Here is a 21,515-nt window from a genome sequence, read left to right on the forward strand (position 1 = left end):
GCTGTAAAATATTATGTGCTGCAGTTAAACCTGTAGGACAGCTCCATTGCTTAAATGATCTTGCCAATCAGATGAAAAGAGGCAATTCACAACAGGTTAAGTCCTCTGTAACCATTAGGAGAAAAAAAACCTCAAGTTCCCGATTATGTTCTGTCTTGGCAAAGAAGAATTCTGTTTACAATCATGCAAGTATAAAGACTCCCTAAGTCCAGGCAGGAGGAAGAGGCATTCCAAAGGCATCATTAAAAAGCAAGTATCTCAGCTGTTTCAGGAAGGACTCTGTTAACACTGGGGACACCAACTGAGCTGCTATCTGAATCAATAATCAGGAGTGAGAGTTACAAAACATACTTAGAATTGAATACAAGGAAAAACCTTCATCCACATAATGATAAAAGCCTGAGAATAGCCTGGATTGTCTAAAGGGGCCAATCCCCACCTTGGGAGAGTGTAAGTTACCCTAGGATCTACCAGAATTTGAGGGAGTATTTAGGTCAATAACAGACAAAAAACACCTCCAAGGGAAATGCAGCTGTAAAGTATGCTACCATCTGAGTTCTCTGTGTCTACCTCTAAATAGAGAATTTTTTTCCTTAAAATTTTATGAGTATAAAAATTCATTTTACTGATTTTTCTCCTCAATTAAACCAAAGACTGCCTATTGCCAGATCTGTGACCATGGAATCATTCTTTTACACATGTTTATATTATTTTGTATCTTCATTTTTTCCTCTGGTGATGTTTTTATCATGACAGGAAAATGAATAAATCATACTATAATTACTTATTATAAAATTCAACCATTTATTTGCTAAAAATTTTTTAAGGAGTGTCTTTGCCTTAAGAACTGGTGCACCAGCTGGAGAATACCATTGACTACTCCTCACATCCAGCTCTTAAACAAGATGCTATTCAAGGTGCTCGAAGGAATGGCCAAGTTTGGGCTATGGAATTGATGGGAACTTGGCACACAGTTGAAGACAATCAACATCATATAACAAAACTGTAGCAAATGAGCCTGCTGTAATACGTCACATTCTGTTTTGTAATCTAATTACTTGGTTTGCAGGAAAGTAATTATGTGCTGGGTAATTTCCTCTTTCTGTGGCATGGGTTATTTCTACTCAGAAGTCTGGATTTTTTCTTGTCTTTATAATGCTACTGCACTCCTTTTTTGCCCTCTGCTTGGCTCTTTCACAAGTGTGTGAAATCTGACTATACTAATGTCACTTAATCTCTTTTAATTACCAAATCACTTCTTATTCAGATTCTGATCAACCCAGAAACTCATTCAAAAAAAATAGAAAAAGGCAGCAAGTAGGGACATGATCTAAATCTAGAGAAGTCCTAATAATATGTATTGGAGGTCCTACCTGTATCACACAGTAAAACCAGCAGCACAACTGCAGTAAAAATCAGAGGCATGGGTAGAGAAAAGGGCAAAAAAGAGAAGAGAAATGAAAGGCTAGCAAAAAAGAAATAGTTGAGGGATAACAAGTAGATACCTCACCCAAGAACACCAGAACTTCCAGTAACTGTGATATTCTAATTAACAATGGATATTAACAGCTGACTTGAAAAGATCTTGCACAGACTGAAATTTCTGCCTCAAAACTGAAGCAACAGGTCATGCAGCCAAAAGCCTGACTACACACATCTCCAGAGGTAAAACTGAAAATAACCTTCCTTAATGAGACAGACAAAGAAAGAACTTTCTCCTACAGTCCTTTCAAGATCTGAGACACAATGGGTCATATTGACACACTACTGCCCTTAAGAAAAAAATAGGGAAGGTAACTATGCCCAGATGGAAGCATTTGTATTTTTCATGTAATACACAGCAGCCATTAAATGAAAATGGATGAGATGGAAAGCGAGGAATTTCAAAACTACTCCTTTGAGGAGAAAAAATCTGGCCTGTTTTGTTGTTGAAAAAAACCCTAAAGCTCTCAATTTAAAAGAGTTCAGAAATTTTCTACCAAAATTACGAACCACGGTCTTCTTCAATTAGGAGACACTTAAAAACATGAGGCTTCATTCCAAATTGTAATTTGAGGGGAGGAAAAAAAACCACTTTAATAAGCAAAACCCCTCTGACTTCTTTTTTTATCCCTGTTAAATAAATGGAATACACTGAGAATGACTATCTAAGACAAAAACTCCTGGAAAGTACTGATATTTCAGAAATACCAGAAGGAGCTCCTAGCAAGTGACAGCAAAAAAAAAAAGTTCCCTAACCAGTCTAATAGTTCTAAGAATTTCCAATGGAAGTTTGCCTTGAAGATGTTGTCAAAAGACAAAATCTTTACAAGATGGCAATTTCCAGATCAAACTCCAGAGTGCAAAAGGCTTCTTGAACAAAATGGAAGTTGTGAAGGAAAAGACTATACCATTATCTGAACAAAAATCTATTCTAAAATGAAATTCATTAAAGTATTAACTAAAAATAAAGATCTAAAAATACACTAGGGGAAGATAGGAAACAAAAACAGACACAGAAAGGAGTAACTACATCAAAACATGTACTAAAACTGATAACCTACCTGAAATTTCAATCACTCTAAGACTTCTGGAAAAACTAGATTGTGGCAATTTGAGCAGCATGAAGTGCATTAACAGGAAAAGAGACATCTAAAATTATTCTATTTACTTTTATCTGACTGCTCATCCACTAAAGTCATAAAATACCCAAAATAGTACTCTGGTTTTGTATGTTTAAAAATATTTTTCTACAATAAAATTCAGACTTATCAAAAACTTATTAAAAATTTCACAATTAATTATAAAAATTACTTAACTGTAGTAAAAAATATATACCTAGCTATGACGTATGGAAATTGTCAAGCACACCTGATTACCACTGAACTTTTTTCTTCCTGTACTGAGAGATGCAGAAGTGGATCATGTGAAAGTAGTAACTGATCACACTTTTCAAACACAGGGGAAAGGGAGAGGTAAATAACTAATGAGTCTAACAGTGGGTCTCAAAGTACAGTGCCTGGTACTGACAAATGCAAATGGCTGGCTACACTATATTATTCGTTCTTATTTTAATCCACTAAATCAGAGTACCATACAACCAACAAATTCATTATGGAAATTCCTACAATTATTTTTCACACCAGCAAATATTGCCAGTTGTCACAGAGCTGCTGCACGACTGAGTAAGAAAAGACAAGATCAAGGCAATTTTGCATTCAAGATATAAAACACAATTGTGATGTTGTAGAAGTGTTGGCCCTGTCTTCTGTTCACCAAATACTGCACATTGTATTCACTGTATTTGAAAAACAAGAGATGTAAAGATACTCATTCTACAAACGTGCATATAAACTATGCTAATGCCAAACCATACAGTGGGAAGCATGATGTGAGAAAAAATTAAGACTTAAATATAAGCTACCAAGGTCTGAAAACAAACAAACAAACAAACACACAAACAAAGGAAGTGGAGATGTGATATAGAATTAGACAGTCAGAAGATTTTAAGAAGCAGTAACTTGTTTGGAAACAATACCTTCCAAAACTACACGTATGCAACAGGGCCAAGTAGTTCAAATATGCTTTTCTCTTACCTGAAAGATTTCCATCTGTTTCATCTGTTGGAAGGCTGGCAACACTGGTAGAATCCATTCCTTGCTGGAGGTCCATAATTTTCCTTCGTAGTTGCTCTATGTCACTCTCTTTACTATCCAGCTGCATCTGGAGCTCGTTCCTGTATGTAGATTCTTCTGCTAGTTGCTGTATTTATATACACACATGTATAGTTACTGTGTTACCAAAAGTACAGCAGCCAAATACTTTGAAAACAAAACTCATTACTATTTTTTTAATACATGTAGGTACTTTTGATAGAATTGAAATAAACTATTACAGTAAAAACTTTTGTTTAGCTTTGGAAGGAAAAATGTTAAATATCAAAGATCCAGTGATGTATTCACACATGAGACAGTCAGATTCATCTACTAAATTACCATTTGTTATGAAAAGAAGACCACCTACCTACCAGTGAAATGAACAGACAGTTTCCTGCCTGTTAGATAGTATTCAGGTTTTTAATCTTTGTAATATATCAGTAAGTTCCACAGTCAAGAATTTAGGGGAAATGAATGAGAACAAGCACAGTTGCACACTTGTCAAATTCTCTGCTTCACTAAACTCCTGTTTAGCCTAGAACATGTGAAAACTAATCTGTTTCCAAGTACATTAGGAACTATATACATTTTTCCTTTGGAGACGATTCCACAACGTGATAAAAAAATTAAATTATTTTACCGCTTGCATTTCATTGAGCTCCTTTTGGTATTTCACTACCATCTGATTGAATTTCTCTTTTTCTTGATTAAGTTCTAATTGAAGCTTTCGGTTTTCCTTCTCCTTCTTCCTCAAATCTTGCATGTTAGCTTTCTTTCTGTCTATTTTAAAATCTTTCCGATTCATTATCTCAGCCAGTTTGTTGACAGCCTGTTAAGAAAAAGGAGAACCAGTAAGAAAAATGATATATGCAGCATGTTTCACACAAAACTTCTCAGTTCCTCTAGTTACAGGATTTGATTAAAAAAAACCCTTCACCAAAATAAATGGCTCTCACAATCAAAGTAATACTGAAAAGTACACAGCATAAAAACTTATTCTTTCAACTGTAAATTTAACAATGCATAGTGTACATCATGGTTCATACAAGCTTAATTTCAAAGAAACTGAGTTAGTTCACAAAAGCAATAAACCTGAAATACTTCTGTTAATGCAAAGTAATTATTGCTATTAAATTGCATAAAACGTTGTACCTGTGTCTTCAGAGTTCTTTCAGTGTTTATGCTCTTCTCATAATGCATTCTAATATTATTGATTTCCTCCTCTTTTTTCATTTTGTAATCTGTTAAAATAATATTCAACTTTGAGGCATTTTAGTACAAAGTAAATATTTTTAAACCTAATTACTTCTATAAGTGCCTATTTTTTTTCCATTCTGTTTTCCTATTGTTTCCCTTTTTGAGCACAGTACAGTTTGCCAAGACAAACGTTACCAGTTTAATGCTACTGCAATGACAGAAAATTACCAGAAGGATCGATCAGAAAGGCACAAAGATGAAATACTAAAGCCAACATCAAGCCCAAAATAATATAGAAGATAAACAGCAATGTCTTCTTCCACTTCCCATTTCTCCCCATACGCTTCAAATTCAATTGTGCTTCAGAACAGATCAATTAAAACTCCATACATGACATACCTTCTTCTTGTTTCTTAAATTTTTCACTGATCTCTGTATTTTCCTTTGTTATTAAATCAACATCTTTGGTTAAAGTGTTATTAGTTTCTTCCAGCTACATGAAAAGAAACACATTTTAAAATAAAGACCTTGGCATAAATTCTAAAAATATTTATAATACTATTATTTTAAATACCCTTAATTCTCTAACAACCATTTACGTAGAACACCTTCTACCTATGTGAACTTCTAAAAAATGCTACTATTTTTCTATGCTGTTTTGATCTACCAGAAGGCTCAAAATATACCTGTCCCAGAAAAAAAATAATCATTGCAGAACTGACAACACTGTAGTATATAATTAAAAATCAACTTAAGTAGACTGACAGTCATGGAATGTGGAAATTTTCAATTAATTTGTTGTACTTTGGAAAAACTAATATGTAGAGGCCTGATACCTTGAATCCAGACAGAAAAGTAGCTGACAGGTGACAGAACTACAGCATCAAAGGCTAGAGTAGATACAAGGCATTTACTGCTAAATAATTGTCATAAATCATAAAAATGAGGATAAAAATAAAACCAAATCTGGTCTAAGACAACGCAGAAATAGGTAAATATGTACAGAGCTTGCAAAAAAAAGAAAAAAGTTGGGAAGGAAAACCACAACACTTTGAATATGTGAGTATGTTCACTGCCACAGCCAGGATCATTTAACAAATATATATGAAAAACCAGACATAACAGTATTCCTGAACAAAGTTTTTGTTTGAAGCCTACGCAAATGCTTGTGTATCAAGCTGTCTGACCAAATTATCAGAATATATGAAACCAAGAAAGATACTGGCAAGAAGGTATTCCTTTGATGCCACAGAAATAGTCTACTAAATGGTGCTTAAGAAATGGTGGTATTCTGGGGATCTCAAGCTTATAAAAGCAAATTCATGAAATAAACACTATTTGCACTATCTTTACACAGGGATGGAATATCCATGGTAGCACTAACAGAAAGCTTTCAGCAACTGAGCCAAGTTCAGTTACATCTGGAGCTTTACACCCCCAGGATTTTTTAAGAAAACATGCATAGCTGATGCTAAATGGGAAACAACAACAATGATAAAATAACTATGGTACATATGGCATCCTATTTGAGACTACTCAGTTAAAGATATTTATCAAGCTCATACCAACACCCAAAAGTTATGCAATCGAGCATCTTCAAAAATTACAGTTTGAGTTTTGACTTGTGGGTTTTTGTGACTCTGAAGTGGGTTTGTGTTTTTTTAAAGACTAAGTTACTTTGCAATAAGAGTCTCTAACACAGAGTTACAAGATTTCAGTAATACACTTGGCAACGACAAGAAGTAAATACAAAAGGCTTAATAACTGAATTATACACATTCACTCGATTTTCTTTCTGGCTTCACCTGAGATTAATGAATTCTGTTTTTTAGGGAGGTGACATGATGAAATTAAATGTCTAAGGTTCCAATGAGCCCAAAACTTAAGATGTTTAATTAATTATCACTTACTATCACAAGATGACTTTATAAATTAAAGCTATGAATTTCTGTTTCCAGTTGGAAAGGATTTATACAGGCATTGATAACAGTTAATTTACCCTTCTTATGATGATGTCCTTATCAGTCAATTCTTGCCTGTGCCTTGATGCAGCTTTTTTGCTTTCCTGATTCAGTTCATAATACTGTTCTTCAGCGAGTGCCCGTGCCAACCGTTCCGACTCAGCTTTGGTTTCAGCTAAATCCAGCTGGGTAGCAAGTGCTTCTCTGTAAAAAGGACATTAAGATGCCTATGCAAAACATTCCAAATTTTCATTAAGACTATCAAACCCAAATTATATCACTCAGCTAATGGTCATTATCAGTTTCTTAAGAAAAGCAAGAGTTACAAAACTTCATTCTGTACACTTGTATCTTTTGATGGTGCACACAAGCTACAGCAGCAAGCTCACTATTTCATTAACATTTCAATCATCCATGAAACACCAAGACGCACTCTCCTCCCTTTCAGGAACAGAAAATAAAATTGAATTACACGTACAGAGTGGTCCCATCAAAAGATGGTTAACCCACATTTGCCCATTATCACAATTCCCGTAGTTATATCCAAGTGAGAAACGTTTATGATGAACATAAGATTGCAGAAAATAGTGAGGGAATAGAATACAGAGAATCTATAAAAAGAAGTAAGAAAATAAATAGTTAACCCCAAGAAGAATAAGGGAAATCTTGGCTACCTTCTCCTCCCTCCCCATTTCTTTATGTTGGTTACCACTTCTGAACAACTTAGCAGAGACAAACATATTCTCCTCCTACACCATATTTATTAGCACAATATCTTTTCTTTCTCCCTTTCTTAGCCCACCAAAATGCTGTACAAAAAGAACACTGTACATAACCTCAGTTTTTCAATGCTGATGCTCAAGCAGAACAAGAGACAAAGACTTTAGAAAAAACTGTACTTCATGCATGAGGCTACAGTCTCCTTCTTCAGCTTATGAAATAAACTAAGAAATTGGAAAAACTTTAAAAAGCTTAAAATTGTTTTCTTATTTAATAACTTATAAAATAGTACATCACAATTAATGGTTGTTAAAATGACTATTTTTGCTGTAATCAGAAATATACTAAATTTCAAATTCAAAGACTTTTCGTTACCTTTTTCTCAAATTATTTTACTGACATAGAAATATATTAAGTAATTATCAGGGTAATATAATCAAATGAAAGAAGTTGGTAAGTGATATGATTACCACAAATTGGAATGTTTTTTCAAATTATTGAATCTTACTAACTTCTCAGAGAAGTCATTATTCTTCTTACAGACATTACAATGTCCAAAGCAAATATGAATAACCATATTTGACTTTGAGTGTCAGTATAGGTAACATTCTATGTATCTGCCATTTACAAGGTGTTACAGAACACTTTTGAGGCCTTTTTCTGAAGGAACTAAAATATTTTAAATCTGATTCAAAGTATTCATGACTGAGACAATATTCCACAGAAAAACTTAAGTGTATGTGAGAAACATAACGGGCATACTTTTCATTTTGCAACTCCTGCATTTTTCTTTGTGTTTCTTTATTCTTTTCATCAATCTCCTCTTTCAGCTCCTTAACCTGAGTTTTGTAAAGTGTCTGTAAAAGAAAGCATAAAAAAAGAATCATTACTCAAATTTCATAGTGAAATTCTTCCTTGTTTTCAGACTAGGTAGTTTGAATTTGTCAAACCCCAACACATGCCAATACTGCCATTACTGCCTCTCCCTGATGCTTCTTTCCAGTTTCTGCTGGGTAGAGAACTGATATGACCAAATTACTTTTCAATTTTCTAATCTGTTTTCCTACACAGCTGCACAAATACACCTGCAGCAAAAGAGAAACTAGGCACTGTGACACAGCAGAGCAGGTCTCCTGGACACAACAGGACAAAACTGCATCCTCTTGAAGCATCACTGTCTCAAAATGTTTGTCTAACAAGCCTAACACCATTCTGTGCTTTCACCTGTTGCATTCTCTTGGTGCCCATGTATCTTTTCTCTTAGAATCTTAAGTTTCTTCTGCACAAACTTTCTCTTAGTAAGTGATTCAGCTGAGGCCTGATTTATGTGAATGAATTCTATTAATTACTTCTGGTTTTAATTACTATATTGCTATTAACACCACCTGCAATTCTGAAAGTTAAAATTTGAACTTCTACAGTAAACTACTTTTGCTAAATATTCAGACTGAATTATGAATGTCTTATTTAAACTACAAGTTAGTGAAAAAATAAAAAACTGAGAAACACAATGCTCTGCATCTTCTTATTAGTATTAGCAGTATGTCATGGAAAAATGCACAAAAAAGCCCCTGTAACAGATAATGAAATGACAATCATATGCAGGTTAGTAAACATAAAAAATTTTTATTGCCTCTCCCAGGAAAAACCAAATTTAAAACTATTTCCCAAAGTGAAATGAGTCTGTCCATATTCACAAATGTATTTGAACTTCAGGTGTTACAGAGAATCTCATGCTATTGTTTCTTTTCACAGAGACGAAACAGATTGCACTACATCTAATGAAATACACATTTTGGCTACTTGGAGTACCCAGTAAGGTTCTTCAGGGATTCAGGTGAAGAGAAGGTATCTTTTTAGAAAAAGGAATACATGCAGAATGCTACTGAAGCTATGGTTCTTAAACGTATGTATGGTAGATCAACAACATGGAGTATTTTCCAGTAAGTTTGGAGATTCTGAACTCCCTACAAAGTCTGAAATTATATGAGAAAAATTTCCCCTTTCCAACCTCAAGACAGGAACAACTCTGATGAATAATTCAGGTAAGAGTTACTCAGTGTAATGTAAGTTTTGACAAACAACAAAGCAACATTTTAGATACATCATCTAATGTTCTCTTAATACTTTGTTCCTTATTTGTATTTCAAGCAGGATTTTCTGAATTGCTGGCTTATGCCAGGCTGTTACTTACATTAAAACAATTTTAGTTTCAACTATTCACTGTTAAATGATTTTACATCAAAATGTAGCAGATGCAATTCCTTACAAGCCTTACCGAAAAATACTGCTCAGCTTCAAGCTGATCCTGAAGTTCACGCATCTGACCTTCATTTCCCCTGTACTGTCTTTGAAGGAATAAAAAAGGAAAACATTTTAAAAGTCAGGTACTAACAAAAGACAAAGACAATTTCTACCCGGATCAGCATCCTACAATGATCTTCCATTTGCACAAATATTATTTCACAAAGAGCAACAGTTTGCTGCATCCTAAAATTCTGATTTAATACAGTTCTTATTCTAAAGTGATGATTGTTTCAGTATGTAGTTTAGAAGCTGAGAAGTACTCTAGATGGAGAAACATTAAGTCAGCTGAAGGAATATATGATAGAAGTCTAATTAATGAAAAATGTCAGTTTAAGAATCCTTAAGAAAATTAATTAGGCACTTAAAGGAAACTACTGACTCCCATGTACTAAAAGTCCCATATGATTTAGTAAGTAGCACTGGAGTCAATCCATAAAGAAGTCACTCAAATAAAAGAGGCATACATATATGTATACACACACATATATATATATACACACATATATGTGTGCCTTAACATCGAATGGTGAGCCAAGAACTGTTCTGACTCATAGCTCATAACAAAAATATTCCAACACTGAAGGCTACATAGAAATCATAACATGCAGCTACATAGGAATCATAACATGAAGCTAAAAATACTCTTTTAGTTTAGGAAAAAATGCATATGCACCAGAGAACTTTATTCACTAGCAGAAACAGGCAAAATAGTACATGTAAAATTAAGTAATTTTTTCCATTTTACTTCAGGTTTTTACTTACTTTGCAAGTTGAGCCAACTCAAATTCCAGTAATCTCTTTGCTTCCAACAATGTATTGATTTCCTGTTTCAGCTGCTTCTCAGAACCCTTCAAGTTATCAGCTTCAAAAGCTTGTGCCTTTAATTCATTCTGTGCCATTATTCGCTTATTCGTCTCTTGTTCTAGCTTAAGTGTCAGATTCTTTACCTAAATGAGAAATATTTCAGTTTAGGAGCCTTTGCTAAATAAGCAATTGCATGTGGCTGAAGAGGTTTCATATATGGATGGTTTTATATTAAACACCACTAACTAGATGCTACACCACGTACCATATGTCAAAATATTACTGAATCTCCCAATACTTCAGAGCAATAATCTCACACAGAGATGCTGCCCTTACAGAACCTATGGCTATGATGCTGCAGGATGATAAAGCTTTCCCATTTTTAGTTTATTTCAAAATTCCCAATTTGTTTTAACTTATCTGAAGGACAACAACTGAAGAAGCCCAAATTGTCTGGAAACCTCTCCATGGATTTCAGATTTTAAAAACCTCTCACCCCAGAAAAAAAATGCAGCTTACCAACTACCTAAAAACTAATTTACATGAGTCGTGACCCCTAAGAGAGGTGTTATAGACTTCATTCCCCCTGTCCTGTAAAGAAAATGTAAGGATGAAGCTATCATTCTTAAGACCTAGTTTTCACACTCAGTGTTCTAACTCCATTTCCTTGAACAAATTCTGGAAAGAATGCAAACTAGACAACACAGATCTGTAAATCAGGCTGCACAGTCAAATTCGCAAGTAGATTTTTTTTTAGAAAAAGAGAAAACACAAAAAAATGTGTTATCTTGAATTGAGGTTCAAATATGTAAGGCAAATAAGAGCTAAGAAACAAGAAGAAATTACCTAAACCTACTTAGGCCAACAGCTATCCTCAATTCTATTGAGAGCTGTATTATTATACGGAGCTCAGTGTAAGTTAATTTAATTTTCTATTTCTCAGTGCAACTCTAGTTTCTTATTTATATAGAAAGTTATTAGTGATGAACATTTTGAACATTTTGCTTACTTCATCTTCCAGTCTCTCCTTTTGCTGAAGGAGATGTTCCAGTTTCTGCTGAGATTGCTTCAGGTCAAAGTCCAACATGGAACACTGTTTTTCAGCTTGAACTATTCGATTTTCTGCCTTTTCTCTTGCTGCCCGTTCTTCCCTTATCTTTTTTTCCATTTCTAAAAAAGATTAAGGAAAGAAAAACAACAAAAATGAATATGTAGCATCTGCAAGCATGCTTTTGTACAAACAGTCTTAAATATCCTAATATTTTTCAGACCCCTTTCTTCAGCTATCTAAGCTCTTCTGCTGTTTGATCAACTGATTACTAAGTAAAAAGATCCTGGCATTATTACAAGGAGCACTAAGAAAGAAATACAATTCCAATCTGCATTCAAAGCACTGGAACATTTATCATGACAACTGAAAGATAAATAGTGAAAGAAATAAAAAACACAGATTCTTGAAGTAATCATTATGAAGTAAGGCAAAGTTTCATTTCCATGAATGGATAGTCGCAAAAGAAAAAAACACTGCCATTTATTCAGCTCTAAAAACTGCATTTAGGTACTGATGACCTTCACAGAGAAAACCTGACATAGTCAATTATGAGATCAAGACACCTTGGTTCACATATATACATCTATAAAAGAAACTTCTCCCTTCACTTCAGACAAGCCTAATACAACTCTGGTATTTTTTATGCAGTTACACAGGAATGAACACTCTGAGACATCTCTCTTGATAATGCATTCCTTCAATCTCGTTTAGCATTAGCCAGCATTTCAAGATTCAGTAGCATTTTAGAAGCCAAGGAAGGCTTTGAAGTAAGGTATGCAAAACATTAAGAAACAATACAACTTCCATGAAGTAACATGTTAGGGAAAATAATTTAAAATGCGTAGTTTTCATGTTTTAAGATTTCAATACACATTTTCTTTACACAAGGGATCTAACACTAGTGCAAGAGCACTATGTTATAAGACAATGTGCATTAAAATACCGTGATCAAAACACATTTTATTATGTATTTACCTGAAACTGGCAGGAAAAACTTACCACACATCGCAACTGATCTTGCCTCCTCTATTGACTGGTGTTTGTCAGTTAACCGCGCTTTAGTCACTTTGTGCTCATTGACTTCCTGTTCTAACCGGTCTTGTAAGGATTTCAGCTTGTAGTTCAAATCTATCTCTAAATTATTCTTTTCCTAAAGATAAGGAAAAAGTTACCAGATTTCTGCAATACATGAAGGAATCACCCTTTTATTCTGTTTTTTAGTATTAACTTTTTGTTATCAAGAGATTATCAATGTTATTTTCCATGCTTAGTAAAGAACAGTAACAGATCAAAACTACTCAGTGCTCTGGAAAAAATTTAATTAACTTTTTTTCAGTAGTCAATGAATTTCTAAGATAATGAAAACAACTCAGTTTGAATAATCAGTAGTCACCTAAATTGGAAACATACAACTAATGAACTGACATCCTAGAACACAAAGGAATCTGAATTATTGTTACCTGGATGCAAAAATGTCATTTCATTGCTAGGATTGCCAGGCATTAACAGTATTTCATCAAACAAGCACTGGAGATGTGCTTTGAGACATGAGGACTTGCCTTTGAAAGGCTCCTTCACATAACAACAACTTAGAATTGCTCGCCTCTTCCCTCACTGGCAGTCGTACCTCTGGTTTATTTGCACAGACCACACAGCACAGCAAGTCTTAACCTGACCTCACTACAGAGAGTTAACTCTGCAGTTGTCTGGAGAAGGGATGCAATATTTCCTTTTACTCTTCTTGTTTCTCCGACATATGGAGGAGATCAGAGATGTTAGGGGGACATTCTCAGAAGGAAGGACAAAAAGAGAAAAAAAATGCCGCACCAAAGTTGAGCAAAAGGCCTGCCTGGCACTGATCCAGTCAAGTTAAAATCCATTAAAGGCAGAAAAAAACCCCTGATTTTTAAAAAGTTCATAGATTTTCAGAGGCAAGCCTTTGCAGTCATAATTAGGCAGGCAGAAAAAAATTCCTTGTTACTGGCAGTAGGACTGGATCCTTGAATCAGTGATAGTGAATGACAAACAATTTTTATGCCCGATGCTACAAGTAAGACCTACCTGAGGACTTGTGAGACCACCCTGATGAGACTGTAAACTAGAGGCACTCAGTTAATAATCTAAACATAAGACTAACTTAGAACAATAAATAATATTTGAAAATATAGTCAAAAGCTGACAAAGAGCATCAGCCTCAACAGAATTTCACCATACCTTTTCTGAATGATTAAGCATATCCTGTGCTTGTTTTCTTTCCACTTCCACTCTTTCAAGATTGTTTTTAATGTTTTTAACTTCTTCTTGTAAAGTTGTAATCCGAACTGCCACAAAAAATTAAATATCACTCAATATTAGTTACTTTACTTAGATCAAATGGCTTTGGAACTTTTAGCGATTTCTGGGCCCATAAAATATTTCAAATACTTCAAATTTTTCAGCCATGCAAAGGCCATACATTGCAGAGGAAACTGACCTTTTTAGACACTCTTTATGCACGCCATCAGTAACAATTCACAAAAACCAATCATGCAGAAATGGTTACTGCCTTCCATCACTTCCAGTATCTAATATTCAAAATTTCTTTCATTAACCCATGCTCTGCTATGCTATGGAACAAGAACCTTTCCCGATGCTAACTTCACTAATGTGTACATAAGTGATCAGTCTCAAATGGATCTGTGGGTACTAACACAACATGTATTCACCTGACTGTGACTCAAACCATGGGGAAGTCAGGCACTGACAGTTCTGGGTTAACAGCTGGACTCAATGATCTTAGAGGTCTTTTCCAACCAAAACCATCCTATGTGATTTTAAATGCTATGACATGGAAAAAGGAACTATTCCTCAAACCCCATAGCATCTACCCTTGCGTGGCGTAAGAGTTTATATGAAATACTAAGTAGGATCATTTGGTTTGGAAGGGATCTCTGAAAACCATCTAGGTCCAACCTCCCTGCCACATGCAGGGACACCTCTCACTAGACCATGTTGCTCAAAGCCCCATCCAACCTAGCCTGAAACACTTGCAGGGACAAGGCAACAATAGTTCCTCTAGGCAACCTGTCCCAGGGTCTCACTATCCTTATTGTTAAAAATTTCTTCCTGTATCTAATGTAAATCTACTCTCTTTCAATTCAAAACCATTGCCCCTTGTCCTGTCACTACAGGCCCTGGTAAAAAGTCTGTGTCTTACAGGCTCCCTTTTAGTAGGGAAAGGAGAGTCCTCATCAAAAGCCTGCACCTCATGGAAACTCAATACTGCAGACAGATGGTTCGAAATGGCAAGTTAAGAGTCAGGGTCCATTAGCACAGGCACAATCATGAACTAATGCATCTGAATAGCTCCTAGTATGAAGAATCAGTACAAACAGTAAAAAGTTTCAAGCATCCAAGGGATCAAGCAAAAAGGGATTCCACATCTGCATCCCTTATTGGTGCTCTTAACCTTGCTTATAAAGTAATGTCAAATCATCATAAAAGAAAAATGCAATTTAATAAAAAAATAGCTTTCTCCACAAATGAAAGAAGAGAAAATGCAGGATATATCAACTTGGCTACTGCACAAGGCAGTAAGACAGGCTGCATCCTCTCTAGCACTGTATCAGCTCTTCATACTTTTGCACCACTGGACTCAAGACTTTTAGTCAGGGCAGCCCCAGACTCACAATCAGTGTTTGACACTCCTTGATTTTGATATTCTCTTTCCCTCCCAAGAGCTGCTCAACACGATCAGGAAGCCAGATCCAATCTTCAGAAATTGTTCAGTCAGGCATTGTTTGCAGGTTGGCTTTCCTCCCATTATCAAACTGTACTTCACTTAAGTAGGGTTAGCACAACTTTTTTTGGTAAAGTACAAATTCAGAATAATTACCCTGTAGTTCTCCAATCATTTCAGATCCATGACTTCTGTCCCTTCGTTCTGACTCCAAAGCAGCTTGTAGTTGGTAATAATCTTTCTCCACCTGCAGTTTTGTGCTTTCCAGAACTCTGCACCTTTCCTGCAGTTCTCTATTCAGTGATTCAACCTGACTTAATGACTTGCTCATTTCTGTGTTACCCTTTCTCAGTCTTGCAGCTGTGTCCGATTCTGTCCTCAGCAAATCATTTGCTTCTTCTAGCTGTTAAAACAAACCAGACAAGATTCTCAAATATAAAGATCATGGAACAGTTTTGCTACATTTGAATGCTCAAATCTAAGAAATAATGAAGACAAAGAACACAAAAAACATACTTGTTTTTGTAGCTGTGTTATCTTCTCATTTGAAATTTGTGAATGCTGGCTGATTTTTTTCAAGTCTTCCATCTGATCTTTTAGTGTGGACACTAAAGAGAAATTGCACTATTAATACAGCATATTAAAAAACTCTTAGGGTTTTGTTCTTGTTTTTTTACACAAACATGCTCAAAAATATTTTTTGCATTAATAGATCTTCTGTTGACTTTTTACTTCTTATATATATTTTTGTGTGCTTGCAGACCAACAATGCACAGCGCAGAGAACAGAAGTTAAAAATAAAAATAAAAAAAATTGTGTTCAAATAAAAAAACCCTCAAAATCTGTGTTCATTATTTGAAAAGATCCCTTTTCTTTGAAGTTGCATAGCACTTAAGATACTATGATACTAAATTATTCTCCAAAACACATCATATACCTCATCAGTACCAATGTTTGGACAATATTGCATACCTTCATTTTCCACATTACGTCTTTTTTCATTCTCTTGTTCAAATTTTCTTTGGTACTCATTTATCTTATGTTGTAATACCACCTTTTCCTTCTCAATCTGAGACACTGTTGTTTCCAAGTTCTTTCTTTGATTTCCCTAAAATTCAAAGGATTGGTATTTTATAGTTACATTTGAAGGAGTGATCCCTAAATCAGTATCTCTGCAACTATCTAAACAAGGAAACTGATGCATTGTTTCAATGAATGAATTTCTGGCTTTCTTGGAAAGGTTTTCAGAAAAGATGTTTTTTTTAACTTCTACATGACAAATTTATACAATTACTAGAAAATTTGTTGTTAGTATGATTATATCTAAAGTAGCTACAAAATTATTATCAAGAGACAAGAGAAGGACTCAATAGAAAATAAGCTGTATTTTTGTAATAATTGATTTTGATAAACTCCAGAAAAATTGCAGTGAGCAAGACTAAGGAAAATAATTACCAGAGTAAACAGAAATCAGTATGACTTACAGAAAGAAAAGTTTTTGAAAATGTGTACAAATAAAAATATTATCTCCCAATGCTATGTATTGAAACATGATAGTTAGGTCTCAAACTTGAACAGAGAACAATTTTTTTAGTCACAGAAAAAATCTTAGAATCATAAAAGTACTATTCCTAACTCCACTCTTTAGCCAATTAAGGCAACTTCAGTGAGGAAAAAAAAATTACCTCTTCATCCAGTTCTTTCATTATCTTGTCTAGCTTTATGTTTGAAGATCTAAAAATAACACAAGATAATTTAATAGATACATTATACATACTGTTTTTCTAGTGAAATGATTTGTGACTATTACTAAAGTGAACATTTATATTTTGACTAATGTTATTTTGTAATGAACATTTAAAACTGAAGACAATCAATCACTGCAAATAATTTGTAAAATGCATCACTAAGTATTTATCAGTTTTGCAGCAGATTAAATATGCAAAACTTTAGATGCCACATTTTATCCCTTAATCTGCGAAAAACAGTGTATGTACACGTTATCCTTAAGATTAGAACACCCTGGGTAAGCTGCAAAAACTTCCTCTAGTTGTGACTTCCAAATATCTACCATAGTTCATTAATTCCACAGTAGACAGCTCCCTACTACAGATAAGGGTATATGAATAATATTATTTGGAATTCTCTCTGTTGAAGCAATGTATTAGAACACTGGACTACAGAGAGAGCGAGGCAAAACACACAGTAGAACCTCATTTAACTGGCAATAACATTGACACATCCATTGCATTTTTGGAGGCAGCTATCCCTCTTCAAAGAAGCAACAAAAAGGACCCAGACAAGGCTACCTGGCAGGTACAAAAAATGCTAACTGTTGTAACTGCCTCTATCTCCTGTCTACTAACTCTACAGTGAATGGTATGACATACCAGAAGACACAGTTGTGCTCTGACAACTCCAGCAGCACTGCAGGAAGACAGCTACTGAATATCCTTCAAGAATGTATGCCCTGCTTGTGGAGAGCAATCAGAATGTCCCAACAGTGCAACAGTGTCACACAGTCTAAATTCCCACCAGACCACTTTGGTTACCAGTTTACACCTAAAGAGCTTCTACAGCTACACACTATGATTCTAATTCACAAGTCTAAATTCTTCCTGTATCCTATACCTAGTGTTGCCTCCTGGTAATATTTAATCCTTCAGGAAAAGACTTCAAAAGGAGAAGCTAACTGAAGGGGAATTTAGTTTGCATGACTCTGAGTAGAAATGCCTGATTATCAGAAAAGAATAATCTCAACTGTTTGTTCATAAGTGTAGCTGCAAGAAAAATGCTTCTTCAGCATGGTAGAAACAGGACTTTTTAAAGCAAACAGTTGTTCCTACATGTCAGTCATGGAAAAAAAAAAGTGGTTTTCCAACAAGTACCCTGTATTTGGAAAACAGCTAATTAATTTTCATAACCTAATACAAGCCATATATACAGAATCTCACATTTTCAAAGAAATCAGCATGATGAGTATGTACCTCAGTCCAATAAAACATCTGAATACAGAGATATCAGGTAAACTCAAATACTTAAGTGTTCAGAAAGAACATGTGTTACATGGATGTCAATGAAAAAAAAAAACCAAACATTTTCTTTATACTATACTCAAGAAAATTTTAGAATTACTTAAAGCTGTGCCTGGAACTCCCTTGGAGAACTACAATACTATTCTTAGTGTTATCCTGGTAATCCCTAAAGCAGTAACACAAAACTGAAGTGTTAGATACATTTAAATTATGTAAACAATTAAAGTTCAAAGTCTCACCTGCACTTTTGCTCCATTTCATCTTTCAACTGCATTTCATTATGTAGCTGTTCTTCTAACTCATAGATCATCTTCTGCATATTTTCCAGCTTTAAGTATATATTTGTACAAGAAAGAACATGCATTAAATTTAGAAACTTTAAAGAAATACGTAATAATATTCAGTTCTGCTTACATCGTATCACAGCTTACTTTCTTCTACCAAAAAGACATTTTACCTTATTGAAATGTGATGCATGTCCCTCCCTCCCTGCCCCAAAATTTAATTACAATAAATAACACAGTTTTTTCATTTGCATGCACATGAAATTCGAGGGTATCTTCAAAATTTACAGGGCTAAGTTAAATTATTAATCCTCCGTGTTTTACATTTCTTCGGAATCTTACTGAAGACATTACTACATAGATATAAGAAAGCTCTTTTGTTAGTCTCAAAGTTTCTTCTAGCATGAATCACCACATGTATTTTGCAACGCATCTTGAAGCTCCCAACAAGTTCAGGAAGCAGAACCAGGCCTGTCAGTTACTGGCGATGGGGAGAAAGTGCTCTTACCATCTCTTTAGCCAAAGATCATTTTTTCAGCTAGAACTGTACTAAGGTTTGAAAAATAGTAACAAACTTCAGATGTTAATACAGCACATTACTGCATAGCACATACTGTTTGCCAGCAGGATAAACTCAGAAATTCATTCTTTTCATGTAGCCTCAAAATATCTACTTTCCACCAAATATCTAGGCACAATAATCCCATTCCAACATTAAAATCCTCAGTTAACGTGATGGTGTCAGCTTTGAGGCAGCTCATTAAGTCAACCTTGTGTTGATTCATTCACCTTTCTACTGATATTGTCAAGATTTTGGCCTATGTAGTTTTTCCACATTTCCCTCAGTGCTCTGTAACTCCATAGAGAAGCACTACATTCCTAATCTAGACTCTCTTCAAAGCAACATATTCAAGTGGTTCTGATCCTTTACTTTCTTGTTTCCCATTTCAATTCCAAAATCTCAAAAAAAAATCCAAAAATTACACATTTCGGCACTTAACAGAGCAGCTCTGGAAAACAAATTACTGGTGTGACACAGAACACAATACTATGCGGATCAGACAACGGTTGTAATTAAAAACAAGAGATGGCCTCTAAATCTAAACTTTAAGGAAAAAGGAAGGACCAGTACACAAAGGATTTATCTCTGGTATGAATCACTGAGAAATAAAGCAAGAAGCAAGACTATTTACAGGCTCTCACTTTAATAAGAAAGGACGGCAGCAAACACCCCGAAACAGGATAACGAAGTTTCAATGTAATTGCTCTTCCATTTCTTTTAATTCATGTTACAGCCCTTCCAGACAGGGTGCACAGAGGAACTAAACGGGATAGATGAGAAACAAGTCTAAAAAGACATCTGGCAACTGAGGCATTTCTGTACTGACTCCTACTAGCTTGGACTGCTATCGCATCCTCTTGCGTTTCTCCGTCTCTGTATGTTCTCACATCAGGCTGGACCCCAGGGGACCCATCTGAGCTTGCTGAGCAGTCTAATTATATCAGTAGAGACAACAGGCTTCCGGACAAAGTTCTGCACAATCTGCTATCAACAGACTAAAGAATACCTCAAGAAAATCCTGAGTTACAATTAACTCAGTACAAAAGCACTCCTTTAAGTTTTAGTTTGTTCTCAGTTTCCATTTTGAGTAGGAAGCAGGGGAGGAAAGCACTATAGGAAAGTCTGTCTGCAGCAGACAAGTCAAGATAAATCCCTCTGGAACTGTCATAGTGTTTCATTTTTCTTAATCACTACAGCATAGTGAGTCTGGTTCTGTACCCCGAGCAATGAAGAAAACTTAAGATCCAGTGCAAAAGCATCTGTTAATCTTCTTTTTCCGAAAATCTAAACTGTTTACAGGTGGTTATGGCAGCACTAAACCAAAGTAAGCAATCAGACATTGAATTCCATTTTTGCACAACATCATGGCCTAATTCTGTGAACTTTTACACACTTGCAAAATAATCAATTTCTTGGAAATTTGTGGCACTCATATCTCTCCCAGAAGACATTCAGTACATCAAAATGCAGAGAAACCCAGTAACACCTTGTGCTATATTTCCAGAACTAATTAATTTGCTAACAGTGTGTCAACATTACCGTTTTCATTGCAGCATGTAATGAAAGAAAAACAGCTGAGAAAAAACTGTGGGGTAAAAATACCTTGTAGTAAAGACTCAACATTTATTTAAACCTTCCTACACTTAAATTCTTCCAGACCTTCACCTCCCAAAACTGCTAAAATCACAAGACATTCAAATATGTCTGACAATATGGACAGGACTATTGAGAGTTAACTACAGACTGAGTAGTATTCCAATGAGTATGCCAAGTCCATTCAGTGCCTCTCTTCAAAGTCAACCAAAAGCCAGCACACAGTTTTTAGTACTTTCAAATATTTGAAAGTCTGGCTCTGGTTTTAAATTTTACTGTATCAACAGTCAAATGCTTATTAGGAAAAGAAAATATATCAAACACATCAATATACAAAAAGAATCAAGCCATTTCAACAAATAAATTCAGTTGCCCAATAAAGGACATAATCAGTTCCCCTGCTCTGTACAAATTTTCTCTGGGTAGTGCCATGTGTCCTTAAACCTTTTCACTGCCAGTTTAAGAGAAAACTGAATACAAATCAGTATCTCTTCTACTCTCAACAGAAAACAGAAAAATATACTAACAAAGTAGACAATAGTCAAAGCCAAGATTTCTTTTAGAGTTAATTATCAATTTTTTGACCATGTTTTCTTCTGGAAAGAATGTAATTTGTAAAATATCAAACCATTCTCAGGGAATAGCTTG

The 21,515-nt window shown here is 34.9% G+C and overlaps 1 protein-coding gene across 2 annotated transcripts in view; it reads right to left on the reverse strand.

The window, feature by feature from the left end:
* Nucleotides 1-21,515, reverse strand: part of ROCK1 (Rho associated coiled-coil containing protein kinase 1) — an 86,257-nt gene that overhangs the window by 16,491 nt on the left and 48,251 nt on the right. For both annotated transcript variants that reach the window (XM_069004573.1, XM_069004574.1), the window contains 16 exons: nt 18,668-18,756; nt 17,079-17,127; nt 16,366-16,501; nt 15,910-16,001; nt 15,550-15,796; nt 13,890-13,996; nt 12,675-12,825; nt 11,634-11,794; nt 10,583-10,767; nt 9,792-9,861; nt 8,276-8,370; nt 6,832-6,997; nt 5,232-5,325; nt 4,788-4,876; nt 4,276-4,464; nt 3,576-3,741 (listed from right to left, as the gene is read on the reverse strand). In XM_069004573.1, the coding sequence (XP_068860674.1) occupies nt 3,576-3,741; nt 4,276-4,464; nt 4,788-4,876; nt 5,232-5,325; nt 6,832-6,997; nt 8,276-8,370; nt 9,792-9,861; nt 10,583-10,767; nt 11,634-11,794; nt 12,675-12,825; nt 13,890-13,996; nt 15,550-15,796; nt 15,910-16,001; nt 16,366-16,501; nt 17,079-17,127; nt 18,668-18,756 (2,086 nt within the window). The remainder of the gene's footprint in view (nt 1-3,575; nt 3,742-4,275; nt 4,465-4,787; nt 4,877-5,231; nt 5,326-6,831; nt 6,998-8,275; nt 8,371-9,791; nt 9,862-10,582; nt 10,768-11,633; nt 11,795-12,674; nt 12,826-13,889; nt 13,997-15,549; nt 15,797-15,909; nt 16,002-16,365; nt 16,502-17,078; nt 17,128-18,667; nt 18,757-21,515) is intronic.

This window comes from Aphelocoma coerulescens, chromosome 2 (assembly GCF_041296385.1).
Source record: "Aphelocoma coerulescens isolate FSJ_1873_10779 chromosome 2, UR_Acoe_1.0, whole genome shotgun sequence".
NCBI lineage: Eukaryota > Metazoa > Chordata > Aves > Passeriformes > Corvidae > Aphelocoma > Aphelocoma coerulescens.